The sequence below is a fragment of the Hypanus sabinus genome, chromosome 3, assembly GCF_030144855.1.
Source record: "Hypanus sabinus isolate sHypSab1 chromosome 3, sHypSab1.hap1, whole genome shotgun sequence".
Lineage (NCBI taxonomy): Eukaryota > Metazoa > Chordata > Chondrichthyes > Myliobatiformes > Dasyatidae > Hypanus > Hypanus sabinus.
This window is the reverse complement of record NC_082708.1, coordinates 170606151-170624419: the sequence shown is the minus strand read 5'-3', so window position 1 is coordinate 170624419 and position 18269 is coordinate 170606151. Positions and strand designations below refer to the sequence as shown.

At 43.4% G+C, this 18269-nt stretch overlaps 1 protein-coding gene across 1 annotated transcript; it reads right to left on the bottom strand.

Annotated features, from left to right (window-relative positions):
• Window positions 1-126: 126 nt before the first annotated feature.
• Window positions 127-17091, bottom strand: LOC132390882 (oxytocin-neurophysin 1-like). Its single transcript, XM_059963421.1, has 3 exons — window positions 16972-17091; window positions 7850-8054; window positions 127-188 (listed from the first exon to the last, which is right to left on the bottom strand). The coding sequence occupies exons 1-3, from the start codon at window positions 17089-17091 to the stop codon at window positions 133-135; spliced, it is 381 nt and encodes a 126-aa protein (XP_059819404.1). The 3' UTR covers window positions 127-132.
• Window positions 17092-18269: the final 1178 nt, after the last annotated feature.

The following is an 18269-nucleotide window of genomic DNA, read 5'->3' as shown; positions in this document are numbered from 1 at the left end:
TTACAGTCTGTAATTTTTATCTACTCAGTATTAAAAACTGATAGTGTTGAACAATAATTGGCTGGAGCTTTCAGTAGTGACTCTGAGTTTCTGACCTTGTGCTGTTGATCAGATTTAACCCAGAAGCTCACATTAATTTGCGGAGAAGATATTCCTGGTGTCACATGTAGGATCCATGGTGCAGCTGTCTGAAAAAAAAATTAACAGAACAAATGTCATTATTGTAATTGACATACACCAACATAGACCATCTCCAATAACTACATGATCTTCACTCAACTGGAGGAACTGCAAGAACAAGACTGCAGGATACTTGGGATTTGAGGTCAGATGGTGTCATACTTATAATTGCTTATGATCTCAAATGATGACACTTAGCCCAGACAGTCAGTGCTGGCTCAGAGCAACGTTCAAACATTTACTCTCAGTTTTCCCTGTTGTGAGAAAAAAGACACTGACCTGAAGTATTAATAGTTTCTCTATTGGTTGCTGCCCAAGTGGCCAAGTATTTCCAGCATTCTCTGTTCTATTCACTAATTATTCACAGATTATTCACAGATTATTCACTAATCTGAAATGGATATTAATTCCAGTTCCATGTCTCAGGAGACAACATTGTTATGATTTAAATTAGTTTTAATCAGATAATGCAGCTTCTGATTAAGTTGTCTGAAAGCAGATAGAGCATAGAACAGTACAGCATGGGAACAGGCCATTCGGCCACAATCCAGCTAAGTAGCAAATCAAAGACACCCAAACACTCATCGCTCCAACTTGCACCATGTCTAGATCTCACCATATTCCCTCCACCAATGTGCCTGTCCAACATCTCGTAAAAGTCTCTAAAATATTTGACTCATGTGTAGCCTAACCAGACTTTTGTAAATTTGCAAAATAACGTCCTGACATTTGCACTCAATGCCTCGACTAATAAAAACAAGCCTTCTTAACCACATTTTGACCCCTCTAGCCACTTTCATGGAACTACGAACTTGGATCCCAAGATCACTCTACTCAGCAACACTGTTAAGAATCTTTCCCTTAACAGTGTACTCTCTCTTTGCATTTGCCCTAACGAGGTGCAACACCTCACATTTACCTGGGTACTCCATCCGCCATTTCTCAGCCCATATCTGCAACTGTTGTGTATCATGTTGTATTCTTTACCAGTCTACACTATCCACAAATCCACCAATCTTGGTATCATATGCATATTAACGAACCAACCCAAATACATTTTCATCCAGGTCACTTATATACATAGCAAACAGCAGAGATTCCAGCACAGATTCCTAAGGAATTCTACTAATTACGGAACTCCTGCTCAAATAAGTCCCTTCAAACACCACCCCCTGTCTTCTATGCACAAGCAAGTTCTGATACCAAACAGCCAATTCGCCGCAAGTCCCATGTATCTTAGTCTCCACGATCACCCTCCCATGAGTGACTTTGTCAAATGTCCTGCTGAAATCCATGTAGACGACATCCACTACCCTACCCTCATCAATCTCTCCCATCACCTAACCAAAAAACTCAAACAAATCTAGTCAAGCATGACCTGTCATGCACGATGCCAAGCTGGCTTTCCTAATTAGGCCATGGGTTTTTAGATGCTCACATATCCTATCCCTAAGAATATTCTCCAGCAATTTCCCTGCAACTGACGTGAGATTCACTGGACTGTATTTCCAGGAATTTCCCATGTTCCCTTCATAAATAAAGGTACACTACAACATTAGACACAACAGTCCTTCAGGACCTCGCATGTGTCTAGAGTGGACACAAAGATACTATTGCCTGAGAAATGGAGTTCACAATTAACAATTCTTAGTTCCTGCCTAATGCACTCATCATTTGCTCAACTCCAATTTAAAATTCTCACACAAGGCCTAAGTTAAAATGTTGTGGTCAGACTGTTCTCTAACTGTTCACCCACAGAAAGGTCCGTAACCTGGCCAGGCTCATGACCCAAAACCAGGCCCAATTTGTCCCTCTTCTTTCTGGACCACTCACATGATGATTTAAAATCCTCCTGGATACACTTAACAAATTCTGCTCCATCTAAATCCCTTACACAAAACATGTCGCAGTTTATCAGAATCAGATTTATTATGTGTCATGAAATTTATTAAATTAGCAATACCTAATATAGGTGAAGAAGAAAAAAGATAATAATAAATAAGTAAATCAATTACAGTATGTGTATATTGAATAGATTAAAAATCGTGCAAGTAAAGTACTGTTCACAGGTCAATGTCCATTTAGAAATTGGATAGTAGAGAGGAAGAAGCTGTTCCTGAATCACTGAGTGTGTGACTTCAGATAAATTGAAATCCTCCATGACAACAACCCTATTATTTTTATGCCTTTCTTTAATCTGATTATATCATCTGTTCCTCAGTGTCCCAGTGGCGATCAGGGGGTAGGTCATACAGTCCCATCAGCATGATTGCACCCTTCTTAGTCTTGAGTTCCCTCCAAATGGACTTATTGTCTCACCTCTCCGTTATGTCTCATCTAAGTGCAGCTGTGATATTTTCCTTGAACAGTAGTGCAACTAACCACTGTTACGTATTCAGGCAACAATACAAGTACATAACACCACTCCTCCACTTTTCCTTCTCCTCTATCTTTTCTAAAACTTCAGAACCCTGGTACATTGATCACCCACTCTGGCCCCTCTCTCAACCAAGTTTCAGTAATGCCTACCATACTGTAGTTTCATGTACCGATGCATGGTCTCAGTTCATCACCCTTACCCATAATATACCCAGAATTGAAATATACACACTTCAAACTATCTGACCCATTGTACCTGTTATTTTGATTTTGCCTTTCAATTCTTTTCCTGACATCTACCTTCTGATCCGATCTTTTCCTTACTGACCTGGGGCTCCAGTTCCCAGCCCCCTGCAAAATCTACCATCGGGAAATTATTTTGCACATCGGTTGTTTATTGGTTCCTGACGAAGGGTCTCAGCCTGAAATGTCAACTGTACTTCTTCCTATAGATGCTGCCTGACCTGCTGCATTCCACCAACATTTTGTGTGTGCTTATTTATGTATTGATTCCATTAATTTTGCTGTATTTCTTTATTTTTCCTTAAATGCCTGCAAGAAAAAGAATCTCAGGGTGGTATACCGTGACATATACATAATACGATAATTGTAGCGATGTGCTACACACAGCGCTAAAATAACGACATGCAGTCAATAAGTCATTTCAAGACTAGTTTATTCAAACTTCGCAGCGGTGAAGTGGGTGGTGGGTGGTGGGTGGGTTCGAACTGCTGCGGCGGGGCTATCGTGTGCCGCTGCACCTTGGCTATTTGTCCCAGACGTACAAGGGTCTGTCCTGGTGGCCAGCCACCATAGCCATTAGCAGCAGCTGGCCCTGGACCTGGCCCTTGCAGGGCAGGCAACAACAGCAGCCTTTTGTGCCCCACCGCTGGTGGTAGAAACACCACTGTTCACTGGTCTCCTCACTCCTGCCGCTGTGTTTTGTGCGCCACCCTGCCGGGCCTGGTCTGGTCCGCTGTTGGGTGCGTGGCATGGTAATCCGACTGACGGACGCCACTCTCTCTCTCGGCTTTCCACAGCGCGTCTGCCCGGGTTGCCACCTTCCGGGGGTCACTGAAGTCTGCGTCAGCCAGCAGCAGATGTATGTCCTCGGGCAGTTGCTCTAGGAACGCTTGCTCGAACATAAGGCAGGGCTTGTGTCCGTCAGCCAGAGCCAGCATCTCATTCATCAATGCTGAAGGCAGCCTGTCTCCCAAACCGTCCAGGTGAAGCAGGTGAGCACCCCACTCACGCAGCGAGGGGCCAAAGGACTCAATGAGCAGCGCTTTGAATGCTTCATATTTGCCTTCTTCCAGGGGCAACTGTATGAAATCCGCAACCTGGGCGGCCATCTCCTGGTCAAGGGCGCTCACCATGTAGTAGTAACGCGTGGAATCAGAAGATATCTGCCGAATCTGGAACTGGGCTTCTGCTTGACTAAACCACACGTGTGGTCACAGCATCCAGAAAGTCGGCAGTTTTAGCGAAACTGCGTGAACAGATGAAGAGTCGGTCATCTTTGGTCCAAATCCCGTTTGGTCTGTCCGGGTCACCAATGTAGCGATGTGCTACACACAGCACTGAAATAACGACATGCAGTCGGTAAGTCATTTCGAGACTAGTTTATTCAAACTTTGCGGCGCTGGAATTTAATCCCTAGCGCCCGCCCTCTCCGGGCGGAAATGATGTCAGAGGTGCATTACCAAAGTCTCCCCCCGTGCGCTGGCTATTTGTGAGCTAGTTCGCCTGCGCAGAACGTGGGTTGCCACATAATAAACAACTTTGAATTTTCACTTTTCAATACGGATTGTGAATCATATCCATGTACTTGTTCAGATTGCCACGGTCAGTGCCATGACTGACAGACGATTGATCTATCCATTATGTGAATAGTCACAGAGTCATACAGCATGGAAATAAGCCATTTGGCCCAACTCGTCCACACTGACCCTTCTGTGTTAATCCCATCTTCTGTCAGCTGACATGTAGCCTCCACTGTCTCTGCAATTCAAGTTCTCATCTGGATGCTTTGTAAATACCGGCAGTGACTCTGCTTCCACCTCTACCAGAGTTAGTCTGCAGAACTGTCTGTTGAAGTGAATTCCACAGATTCTTCACCCTCTTTATGGTTAAAAAAAAATCCTCCTCATCTCTGCTCTAAAGGGTCATCTTTGTATTTTAAGACTGTGCCATCTGGTCCGAGACTCTCAAACTATTGGAAACATTCTCTCCACATCCACTCTATACACTCTATCCATTCTATCCAGGCATTTCAATATTTGAAAGGTTTCAACGAGATTCCACCCTCCCCTCATTCTCCTAAAGGGCCCAGACCCATTAAACACTTCTCATACATTATCCATACTGCCCAGTGCTTACAAATCCACTCTGGATCATTAACATGTGATCCCAGATTTATGTCCTCTAGTTTTACTTACCTCTGGTATGGGAAACCACATCCTGCACCTTTAGTGATTGATCATTTGATTTGTTTGTCTGTCGTATCTTTCAATGATAGTTCGATTTGTGTTGTTCATCTAATGTGAATTGCATGAAGAAACCTGTGTGGAAAGTTTTTACAAAGGAAAAGCCATTGCACTGGGGCTGTTCCACTCTCTCAGCCTCAGAAATCTTGGTCCAGTGGTATCAGTCATCGTCACAACTGGACTCTTACTTGATTGCAATGGATGGCCTTGACTGCTGTACCTTATTGTGCCTTTCACTCTCCACAAAGCATTGCAGAACTGACTTCCTAGATATTAGATCTCACTGTTGATCTTATCCTCCCAGACCAGCAAAGATGTCTTTGCATTCTAGGACAGGCATGTCACTGGGATATGAAACCCATTGGTTACCCTCACCTGGTTTACCCTGCCTGTCGATAAAGTGTACTGGGTTGTGGCCGCTACAGCATGCAAACAGCTACTCAGACCCTGTCCATACCTCTCATAATATTATATACCTTAGTCATGTCCACATTTAACTTGCTTTCCACCAGATAAAACAGACTGAGCCTCTCCTAGATGTGACCTTGGAGTAACTGGTCGGCTCTCTGCCTTCACCGTAAGTTAAAGCAATCATGTGTTCATATCCAGCTCACCCAGGAGTAGATTGTCACCATTGCTTCATGATACAGAGTCAGATTCTCTTTGGGAAAGATGGCAAACCTCAGTCCTCTGCTGAGTGTGATAAAGAATATGCATTTCCTCCCCACTTTAATCCCAGGTTCAAAGTGAAGAAAAAATCTGTCCAAAGTTTTCCTGGCGTGAACTCTGAAGTTCTAATTTCAAAATAAATTTATTATTGATGTAGTAGTAGTCTCTCAAAGTCCGAGGAAGACGAATGTGTTGCGCAGTCAACGCTTGTGGGCACGCATATGACTTCTGAGGCTGAAGTCCAAAGCGCAGGTATGGGTACAGATGGGGCAAGGAGCACCGCCTTTTGGGGCAGGAGTGGACACCCTCCTGTGTCTTTCTTGCCTCGCCTTGAGGTGCTGCATGCGCCAGTTGGCTTGGAAGTTATCGGCTGCCTTGGAGCATAGATTGCGCCACTTGGACCGATCAATAGCAGTGTGTTTGAGATCGCGGGGCTGGAGTTTGGCCTACTTAAGGTTTGAATTGAGGTTGTCCTTGTACCTCTTCCTTGGGCAACCTTGGGCATGGTTGCCCTGCTCCAGTTCTCCATAGAACAATCAGCCTCGGTAAAACAGAGTTCCTCCTGCAGCCTGCACCTAACAGCACCCCGCCGCAGCCATGCGTCACCATCGATGACACATATCTTATTCTCCGTTGACAAATTCAAATACCTGGGGAGTGCCATCTCCAGCGACGGTGCCCTTGATAAAGAAATCACGTCAAGGATCCAAAAAGCAAGCCAGGCACTTGGGAGGCTCTGGGTCAAAGTTCTGCAGCACAATGACATTCGCCTCTCCACTAAATTGAAGGTTTACTATGCTGTTGTGGTCTCATCACTTCTGTCTGGCTGTGAAGCCTGGACACTGTATCACAGACATGTCAAACAGCTTGAACATTTCCGCAATTGCACTCTGAGATCAATCATGCAGATCCGCTGGCAAGACTGTATCTCCAACCTGACAGTCCTGGACCGAGCCAATTCCACAAGCATTGAAGCCAAGGTTTTGAAGGCTCAGCTCAGATGGACCGGCCATGTGATCTGCATGGATGAGCCCAGAATTATCGATGTATATGTATGTTAACATATACAACCCTGAGATTCATTTACATGCAGGCATTCACAGTGAAACAAAGGGATACAATAGAATCAATTAAATATTTCAGACAAAGACTGACAAACAGCAATATTCAGAAGACAAACAGTGCAAATATAAAAAATGAATTCAATAATTAAGTAATTAAGAGATAAACGCTTGGCTCCACCACTATAAAGTCTAAGGCAGTGTCGATAAATCACGAGTGCTTCCTCCAATGAAATGCTGGAAGTTAAGACAAAGAAAAGAAGGCAGCAGACTGTTTCTGAAAAAAATTTCCTAACTGCTCTCAAGAGGAGCTGTAAAATGGTGGAAAAACTCACCGGGTCAGGCAGCATCTGTGGATTGAGAATAAAGTCAATGATTCAGGTCTAAAGACAAAGTGTCATGGACCTGAAGTGTTTGCTCTGATTCTCCTTCTATAGCTGCCTCACCTGCTGAGTGTTTCCAGTATTGTCCAACTTATTTCAGATTTTCAGCTCGGGTGATGTGGGCATAAGTGATCAACAGCAAATCACTGTAAGAGGGAGAATAAGATCAACGTAGTCGTGGAAGACCTGAATGAATACTCTGATTCAGTATTCACCGGCAAGAGGGACCCTGACAACTGTGAGATCAGTGCAGAACAGACTAACATGCTTGAACATGTTGAAGTTAAGAAAGTGGATGTTCCAGGGAGTTATCTATCATAGAATTCTCAGTACTTCCATCACAGACTTACTGAGCATCACCATGTTCCAGCAAATCATCCCGTTCTACGCTGAACTCACATTCAACAAGTTCCCCTCACTGACGAATACTGAAGCAAATTATTCACTGTGGAACACCCCTACCTCCTCCATAGGTTAAAAGATCAGCATAACATCATGGGCTGAAGGGCCTGTATTGCGCTGTACTGTTCTATGTTCTGTATTCTAATATGATAGATTTCCAGCTATATCTGTGGTATGTTTGACCTGTAGGACAAAATTGACCATACATTACTTTCAACTTGACAGCTAAGATTGTTTTGGAATTTTCACGTTCGTTGAAAGAGTGTGTGATAAGGAGTAAACCTCTCACCAGAAGTGCAGCAGATTCCTGCTGTGGCACATTTTCCACCATTCCTGCCACAGATCCTGCCTGAGGGTTCACAGGGTGAGGGCAGGTAGACTTCCTTCTGGCACCGCAATGTCTCAGAAGTTCCAATGTAGCAACCAATCTCCTCCCCACAGCAAATGTTGCTTCCAAAGCATTGGCCCCTATTGCCAGGACCACATGGCAGACACTGGGAAAGAGCAGAGAATATATCAGCATGGCCACTCCCAAAGACAGTTAAATAATAAATCATAAACACAAGAGATTCTGCAGATACTGGGAATCCAGAGTAACACAGACAAAATGCTCAAGTAACTCAGCAGGTCAGGCAGTAACTATGGAGAGGAACAAAGAATTAATGGAGTAAGAGTCTTGGCCCTTTAGCGTTTCTGTCTTACTCTAAATTATAAATAATACTTGGTAAACTGGTTCATTTGTCATACACTTCACTGTATGATTTAATGGTTTGGTGTACATGTGACAAATAAAGTGAATCTATAAGAGTTTGATAGAAGCGGTTGGTCAGCCTTGTGGTCTGTACGTTCAGGCATTGAACCTTGTGCTCGATGAAAAGAGTAAAGTTTTACTGTATTACTGAGTTCTAAAGAAAATCTTTTTTGTTATGAACAACAGAACCGATTTCTGCAGGATCTCAGCAGGTTGAGCAACATCGATTGAGGCAAAGAGACAGTTGGAGTGTTGGGTTGAGATCCTTTTGCCTCCACGGATGCTGCTCGAATTGCTGGATTCCTCCAGCAGTTTGTAGTTCCTGATCCAGATTCGCCACATTTACAGTCTCTCTTGTTGCACCGTTTTTGTAAGTTGGTGACACTGATTAAATTTGCAAGAAGTGTTTTACAGAGTTTTTGAACCACAGAGCTTGGAAACAGGCCCTTTGACACATTGAGTCCACATGAACCATCAAACACTCATTTACATTATCCCTGTGCTTTCTCAAATTTCAAGGCAAAGTTTATTACCAGAGTACAAACATGTCATCACATACAACCCTGAGATTCATTTTCCTACAGGCATATTTCACAAATCTATAGAATGGTAACTGTAATCAGGATCAATGAACAACAAACTGTACAAATGTTAATATAAATAAATAGAAATAAATAAAAAGTATGAAATAACATGAAATGGAAGGACATGAAATTAGAAGATAGAGTGCTCAAATGAGACCATTGGTTGTGGGTACACCAGAAACTGAATGAGTGTAGTTATCCCTTTTGCTCAAGAGTCTGATGGCTGAGGGGTAGTAACTGTTCTTGAACTTGCTGATGCGAGTCCTGAGGCGCGTGTACCTCCTTCCTGATAGCAGCAGTGAGAAAAGAGCATGGTCTAGGTGGTGAGGGTGATGTATTTCTTTGTCCACATTTGATGTCAATATGCTCGATGGTTGGGAGGGTATTATCTGTGATGTACAGGACCAAATCAACTAAATTTTGAGAGATTTTTTTTGTGAATCCTGGATTGAGCAGCTTATCATATGAAGAGCTTTTAATGGCTCTGGGCCTGTTTTCACTGGAATTCAGAAGAATGAGGGGTGGCCTCCCTGAAACATATTGTAAGGTAAAAAGCCTTGATACAGTGGATAAGGAGAGGATGCTCCCTATTGTGGAGACACATCCTCAGAATAGAACGGTGACCTTTTCAAACAAAGATGAGGAGGAATTTCTTTGGCAGAGAGTGGTGAATCTGTGGAATTCTCTGCCACAAGCAGCTGTAGAGGCTAAGTCTTTATGTGTATTTAGTGCAGAAGTTGATTGATTCTTGATTGGTCAGGGCATGAAGGGATATGGGGAGAAAACAGGAGATTGGGATCGAGAGGAATTTAGATCTGCTGTGATAAAATTGTGGAGCAGACCCGATGGGCAAAATGGCCTAAATCAGCTCCTAATTGTTATGTTCTATTTTTAGAAAAATAAGTTAGATCAAATTTTGATCATTTTAGAATATATTAAAAGCAAAATCATATGAAAATTCATCTTCCAGTTGAGCGATGATTAATACCACTTAGACTCTTTAGAATCAGTTTGTCCATTTGATCAATATCATCTGTTGCTATGAATTATCTCTCTCAGTTATTGACTTCTTTGACCAGACAGCTTCCTGTTACACACAAACTACCACTAAACTATCTTGGAAATAGAATTCCATTCCAGTCTACTCTAGACACTTTTGTAGGTTTTCATAAATAAAATGAAATTGAGGGGTTTTATGTTTAATGAAACCTGAAACACATTTTATTGAACTCCAAAACCTAATGTAATGCCTGGTTCACATCTTTACTGCTTTGCTGTATGTATTTCATTGAGCAGTTCTGTAAGAGCAGTCTGTTCTGCTTTCAGCCTGTTTGGGTTATTGTTAAAGGTAAGGGGTGATGTGGAATGTGTGCCATCCAGTTAGGGGGAGGTCTTCTTGGTGAGGGTCTCTAAGGTTGGTCTCAGTGTTTTTTAGGTTCTGCGGGAGATGAAGGGAGAGACACTGGGGAGAACTGATCATAGTTTACAACCCAGTGGGAGACCCGTTTGATCGAGATGGATTGCAAGTGACATTCGGGAGGTGGTGTGGACTTTCACACTGACCAAGGGCCCAGCACGTGACTGACTGAGAAGTTCAAGATGAGCTCCAATTCGTGCACATTTGACTGTTTAATTACTATGGGTCCTTTTCTTTGTTTTTCTTTACTAACCCTTTAGTGAAGTTAAGATTCATAAATATAATTCTTTCATGGTATGCAATGTACTGTTATTTCATGGCACTAATTTGTAACACGATAGCAAATTACACAGCAGCCACATAAACCAGATTTTGTGGTTGGAGAGCTGTCTCCATCTCACGAGTTTGGTGGGACTGGAGAGTGTTTTCCCTAGACTTCTGTAGCCGAGGAAATCAGAGGATTTCATTGTGGGGTTATCATCCAGGTTCGATTTTGTTGGATGCTGTGTGATTGTCCTGAGCATTGATCCAGTGAGTTGTGTGCTTAAGCCTGTGTTAAACTCTGTCTGGTAAAGTGATTACGATCCATGGTAATGGATGTTGTACAGGGTTGGGCAGAGGTGTGAATCCATGAGGTTACTGGTAACGAATGCATGTGCATTGAGTGGGGTTGACACTTGTATTCCCAACAAATTATTAACTCAAACTTTAAGTACCATTAAATCAGTAGGAGCAGTTGCTATTGTGGAGCAGAGGTTTGATAAACTGATGGGCAAAGGCATTGTTTTATCTCAGACTAGCGCTGACGTAATGGCAGTGGAACTGCCTGGTACTATTGGGGCCTCGGTAGATGGGAGGGGCAGTGTGCTGTCTATACTTTCCCAGAGGAGGAGAGTGTAGGCGAGTGTACAAAATCAGAGGCCAAGTCTCCCGTATCTGGGGGTGGGGACTTCAAAAACAGGTTACCCTGCTTTGTGCTTAGCAAGGGGAAGTTGTGGTCTGATTTGGGATGTCAAACAAGTCCTCTAGCGAGGAGTGAGAATTCTGACTTGGTATAAGCCCTTACCTCCCTGGCAAATAATTAGCAAAGTGCATAGGTAGGGGGGGTCCTAGTTATCGAAAGCTGAGAATGTTCTGAGCAGTGAAGCCCACCCCCAAGTGGGAAGAGGAATCTGAGACTTGAGTGAAGTGACTTTTCAGATGCTGGATGAGGGGCAGTGCTCTGATTGACAGTGATTAGTTGAATGGCTGAGGGGGGCGGCTGCTGACATAGTGAGATCCATAAAGACACAGAACTTCTTTGTTACTTCTGTGGTTCATGTGCAAAAGCACGTGGATGTCAGCCAGGTAGAACAAGGAGAAGAGTTTAAAAGGAGACAGCTTGATAGAGTGGGTGCTGGAGGAGGGGTTGACAGAGTAGCTGGAGACAGAATAGGAGGGTTTTGGCTCAACAGGGCTTTGACGACAGCAGGTCGAGGTGAGGTAAGTTACCTGTATAGAATACAGACAGGAAGTATGTGTGTGAGGCCGGTGTTCTGTACTGGGTGTCAGAAGTGGGAAGTCCTAGAGACTCCCAGCCTCCCAGATGGCCACATCTGTGCCAGATGCGTCAAGCTGCAGCTCCTTAGAGGCCACATTAGGGAACTGGAAATGCACCTCGATAACCTTTGTCTGGTCAGGGGGAGTGAGGAAGTGATAGGTAGGAGCTACAGGTAGGTAGCCACACCGGGGCCTCAGGAGACAGATAAGTGGGTAACAGTCAGGAGAGGGAAAGGCAGGGGTCAGAGGCTAGAGAGTACCCCTGGTGCTGTCCCATTAACAATAAGTATTCCTGCTTGAGTACTGTATGGGGGGGGGGGTTGGGGACAGCCTAGCTGGGGGAAACAGAGGCCATACCTCTGGCACAGAGTCTGCCCCTGGTGCTCAGAAGGGTAGGGATGCAGGAAATAAACGCAGATGGTAGTTTGCCTCCCAGGTGCTAGGGTCCGGGATGTTTCTGATCGCGCCCACGATATCCTGAAGTGGGAAGGAGTAAAGTCAGAGGTCATGTTATGTATTGGTAGCAACGACATAGGTAGGAAAAGGGAAGAGGAGATCGCTGAGCCTCTGGTGATGATCTTTGCTTCATTAATGTGGACATGAGAGGTTCCGGAGGATTGGAGGGTTATGGATGTTGTTCCCTTATTCAAGAAAGGGAGTACAGATAGCCCAGGAAATTATAGACCAGTGAGTATTACTTCAGTGGTTGATAAGCTGATGGAAATGATTCTGAGAGGGCAGATTTATGAACATTTGGAGAGGCATAATATGATTAGTAGTAGTCAGCATGGCTTTGTCAAAGGAAGGTTGTGCCTTATGAGCCTGATTCAATTTTTTTTGAGGATATGACTAAACACATTGGTGAAGGTAGAGAAGTAGATGTAGTGTACATGGATTTCAGCAAGGCATTTGATAAGGTACTCTATGCAAGGCTTACTGAGAAAGTAAAGAGACATGGGATCCAAGGGGAGATTGCTTTGTGGATCCAGAACTGGCTTGCCCACAGAAGGCAAAGTGTGGTTGTAGATGAGTCATATTCTGCTTGAGGTCGGTGACCATTAGTGTGCCTCAGGGATTTGCACTGGGACCCGTACTCTTTCTGGTTTTTAAAAAAATGACCTGGATGAGGAAGTGGAGGGATGGGTTAGTAAATTTGCTGTTGACACAAAGGTTGGAGGCGTTGTGGATAGTGTGGACAGCTGTCAGAGGTCACAGCGGGAAATTGATAAGATGCAAAACTGGGCTGAGAACTGGCAGATAGTGTTCAACCCAGGTAAGTATGAGGTGGTTCATTTTGGTAGGTCAAATATGATGGCAGAATATAACATTAATGGCAAGACTCCTGGTAGTGTAGAGGATCAGAGGGATCTTGGGGTCCAAGTCCATAGGACATTCAAAACTGCTACGCAGTTTGACTCTGTGGTTCAGCAGTCATACGGTGCATTGGTCTTCAACAATCATGGGGTTAAGTTTAGGAGCTGAGAGGTAATGTTGCAACTATATGGGACCCTGGTCAGACCCCACTTGGAGTACTGTGCTCAGTTCTGGTTGCCTCACTACAGGAAGGATGTGGAAGGAAGGATAGAAAGGGTGCAGAGAAGATTTACAAGGATGTTGCCTGGATTAGGGACCACACCTTATGAGAATAAGTTGAGTGAACTCGGCCTTTTCTCCTTTCAGCAACAGAGGATGAGAGGTGACCTGATAGAAGTGTATAAGATGATGAGAGGCATTGATTGTGTGGATAGTCAGAGGTTTTTCTCAGGGCTGAAATGGCTAGCACGAGAGTGCACAGTTTGAAGGTGCTTGGAAGTAGGTAGAGAAGAGATGTCAGGGGTAGGTTTTTTTTTATACAGAGAGTGGTGAGAGTATGGAATGGGCTGCCGGTGGCGGTGGTAGAGGTGGAAACAATAGTGTTTTTTAAGAGACTCCTGGATGGCTACATGGAGCTTAGAAAAATAGAGCGTTATGGGTAAGCCTACGAAATTTCTAAGGTGAGGACATGATCGGCACAGCTTTGTAGGTTGAAGGGCCTGTATTGTGATGTAGGTCTTCTATGTTTCTATCTTACATTTTTGTGTTAGAGAAGCAGCTGAATTGCTTGCCTCTCTCACAGTTAATGTGAAGCAGTTCAGAATGGACCAAGTGGTGAAAGGCACCCAGTCACCGGACCTGATCGCTTAGGATCTCTGAATCTCTCATAAGATGTGCCCAGAACCCTTGTTTGTTGAGCTGATCAGAGAAGTAAGAGAGGAAGAGAATGCGATGGAGGTGTGGGCAGCCTCCATCAGCAGGGTACAGTCTTTGGTAGTAGCCCTCTTGGCTGAAGTGACCACTGATAACTCACCTCAGGCAGTGGTATAGGAGCTTGTGGCACAGTAGCAAACAACCCTATCCCTGAAAACTTAGAGGGGGCCAAGCTCTAGTGTATTGCTACTGATTGAGGGTATTTATGCTTGAGCCCTACTTGATCTCGACTCTCAGGTTACTTTGCTGTACCGTTTGTTTTCCAACTGGTATTTAACTCATTTACCATTGATGTCACTCAGTGCGCTAGAGATCTGGGGTCTTAGTACAGATGACTATCTGTACAATAGTTACTTGTATTTGAAGCTGGAGTTTTTGGAGGCCGGTGTTGGAGTAGGTGCAGACCTTGATATATTAGCATTGGTTTATTCAGACCCAGTCGGCAAGGACAAAACTTCAAATGCAAAGAGGTATTTCAGTTGCTGAAGGAGCTGCTGACGAAAGTGCCTGTGCTGGTTTTTGCAGACCCCCAGTTGCCATATGTTTTGCAAACAGATGCCAACAGAGAGAGCTTAGGGCATGTTCTGTATCAGGATCAGGGCACAGGGTTGAGATCTGCTGCATTTGTCAGCCAGAGTCTGTCACCTTCTGAGTGAAACTACCCCACATACAAATTAGAGTTCCTGGCATTGAACTGTGCTGTGGTGGCCAAGCTAAGCGTCTATCTAAATGGTGTCAAGTTCGAGGTGAGGAAGGACACATTAACTTATATCCTAACCTCGGCGAAATTGGATGCTGTAGGTCGTCGGTGGTTGGCATCGTTGTCTGCCTATGATTTCAGCCTGAAGTACTGGACAGGAAGTTGGAATATTGATGACGTTGTCCCAACATGCACATGAAGGGCTGGACAGGGACGGAGAGTGAAAGAGCATTCCTGCCCCTGAAGTCAATGCCATGTGCCAGATTTCCATCACGGGGAAGGCAGAGGAAAGACAAGGGCAGAATCGAGTGGTAGATCATTTGGGAGCTTCTGATGGTGCCAATCCACAAGCTTACTGCACCCTGACCACTCTGAAACCAAAGCAGTTGCCAGAATTGAGCCCTGGGGAAGTGGCAGCTGCTCAGCAAGAAGACCCGTGTATTGGTACTGTTTGGTCAGCAGTTGCGAAGGGGGACACAGCCCAAACAAACAAGATGAAACACTCTGTGGTGCCTCTACTACTGAGAGAATGACCCAGATTGGCATTGAGGAAGCAGATGCTGTACCAGATCTCATCGCCTCTGTGCGGCCCTCGGCATTTCCAGCTGGTTCTGGTTGAGAAGTATCAAGGGATTGCATTAAAGTTATTTCATGATGATTATGGCCATATGGGGGTTGGCAAAACCTACAGATTTCTCAGAGATCGGTCCTACTGGCCCCAAATGTAGCCAGAGGTTGAAGAGTACTGCAAGTCGTGCATTTGATGTATACAGAAGAAGATGCAGCCTACAAGGGCCGCTTCATTGTCCCACTTGCAAATTGTGGGGCCACTTGATCAATTGTGTATGGATTTCCAGTCAATAGACCCAGATGCCAGCAACATGCTGAATGAAGAGTTATTTAAAAATAAAACAATTTTGATTGAAAACAAGGAGAAATACAGGGGTGTTTGATAAGTTTGTGGCCTAAGGTAGACAGATGAGTTATACAGCTCTTGTTACATGCACATGCAGAAAGTTTGAAGTTATTATCTCATCTCCTTCTACCTTAGGCCACGAACCTATCAATCACCCATGCTGTGGACACTTTCTGGAGGTCCAAGATCCGTATGCTCCACGACCACTGGACTAACTGTGTAAATGTAGGAGGGGACTATGTTTGAAAAATAAATGTGCTAGGTTTTTTAAAATTGACTCCTTCTTCCTTAGGCTATGAACTTATCAATCAGCCCTTCTAGCTTGTGGTCTATTAGCTCCGAAAGCCTCGCATTGCCGAAGCTAGGCAAGGGGAGCAACTGTTTTCAGCCATCGCTATTTATCATGTTCAAGCTCACTTAACAATTTCACAACCATGCAGTTGATGAGGGACTCCATCATGTAGTAGAATTTGTTGTCATTGGCTGTGATTTCTCGCAGAAACCAACTGACAGCATTTGGCTCCCAAAACTCCAGCAGTTTCAAAGCAACTGCACCGGGCAACATGTTCAATAACTCTGGAATCATCCTAATGTATTGTGGTTACCAATGTAGGTTTTTACAAATAAAATAAAGTGGGGCATTTTATGTTTTATGAAACCCACAATGCATTTTATTGAACTCCAACATCTAAACACCAAAAAAGGTGCCAAAACTCTCTGTGTGGTACCATCATCATGTCAGAGCAGCCTCTTAAAGTGAAACCCCTGCTCAATATCAGTGGTTCTGAATTCTGTACATTTCTTCCAATTACGTCACACTGCACTTTGCTTAGACATAACCGGGCACTGAAACTTCCACCTTTCTCAGAATTATTTAGTAAATTTCCATGAGATAATTTTAGATTTATCCATTTTATGGAATTGCAAAAAAAAACTGTTTGGAGAGTCAAGTATCATTTTCAATGACACACTGAAACCACGGGTTTTGATGAGGGGATTTGAATTCAGTGTCTTTACGGAACAAGGTCAGATCACTGATTCTTACAACACCGACTACCTGGTTGGAAGCCACCCTTGCTTAAGAACTATCCGAATGAATCTCTGTGGAACATGAAAAGAACCCTGTACGATCTTCAAGTCGACAGAAATTTCAATATTTGTACCGGTTTTCCAATTGTAAAAAGTCCTTTGAATAATAAAGGTGTTATTCCCTTACAAGGCATTATTATCAAAGATGTGAAGAAATTTACTCCTTACCTGTCTGATCTCCATGTCCACGATGGATCTTTTGCCTCCGATGGGACAGTTGTTGATGTAGCAAGCTGAAGAGAAGGAGATGAGACAGAGGAGTGCAACGATGAGGCAAGTAGACTGCATGATGTTCTCCTGATGTATCTGGACACAGGAAACGTTCCAAACTGTTCTGAGCAACTTCCCTTCTGCTCTCTTTTTATACCCACAAAAATGATCAGTGCGCTGGAATATATTAATTTTGCTAATTTGTTGAATTCCAATTATATTTTCTAAACCATTATAATGAATTCTCAAACTGTACTACTCATGATCCTCCTGAGGTCAGTCCATAACCCCAACATTTTAATTTTATAAATACTTAATTGATTCAAAACATGATTCCAATCTGAATATCATTTACCAATTAAGCATTACTTTAGTACTTCAATGCATAAAGATCATCACAATCAAGGGCAAGGTGAAAATTAATAGTTCAAATTACTGTGATTTAGAAAGTTGTCTTTGGGGCTAAAAGTACCAGGAAATAATAAAGTAGGAGGTGGGACTGAACATTGACAGAGCATCAAAGACTTTGAAAGTTTCAGAAAAGTGTTGTTCATGATAACCAAATCCCAATACAAAGAACCACAGTAGAGTGAATGGAAGGTACAACATGAACTTTGGATGAAGCTGCTGAATTTGCCTTTCAGTCAGAACAACCAATATACAACAGCCACCATACCAGTGATGTCCATTTCCAAGAGAGTCTAGAGCAATACATTCTAAGCAGTGTTTTCACTGCTGATCAAAAAGAAAAAAACAAACAAACTCAAGTTGAGGACAACTCTGTTTCAGAAGTCAGTTTGTGAATGCAGGAAATAGGATCAGGAACAGGCTATTCAGCCCCTAACTGTGTACTATCATCACTCGGTAAGACCATGCCTGATCATTGGCTAAAATCCATTCATAATATTCATTCATGATACATGGAACTTAGAAAAATAGATAGCTGTAGGCAACCCTAGTAATTTCAAAAGTAAGTAATTGTTCGGCACAGCATTGTGGGCTGAAGGACCTGTATTTGTGCTGTAGGTTTTCTATGTTTCTATGATTCTATAAATCATACTGAAGGAAAAAATGGCGATGTTTGGGCTTGGGTGTTAGGGAAATGGAAATGAGAAAATTACCATTCTCTTTTTTTTGGTTAATGACAAGAATAGATTTATGGTTCAGTAGCTCACATGGTTTAAGCTAAATTTGGGAGCTTTGTGACCAAACTCTTTCTTCAAAGAGAAGTTAGAGGCTAAATAGTACTATCATGC

What these genes read in the sequence shown, in the direction of transcription:
- LOC132390882 (XM_059963421.1), bottom strand. Translation starts at nt 17,091, where the DNA reads ATGCAGTCTACTTGCCTCATCGTTGCACTCCTCTGTCTCATCTCCTTC. An exon ending in TGGACATGGAGATCAGACAG is followed by an intron (nt 8,055 to 16,971) that starts GTAAGGAGTAAA and finishes GCTCTTTCCCAG; the next exon opens with TGTCTGCCATGTGGTCCTGG. An exon ending in AGGAATCTGCTGCACTTCTG is followed by an intron (nt 189 to 7,849) that starts GTGAGAGGTTTA and finishes TTTTTTTTTCAG; the next exon opens with ACAGCTGCACCATGGATCCT.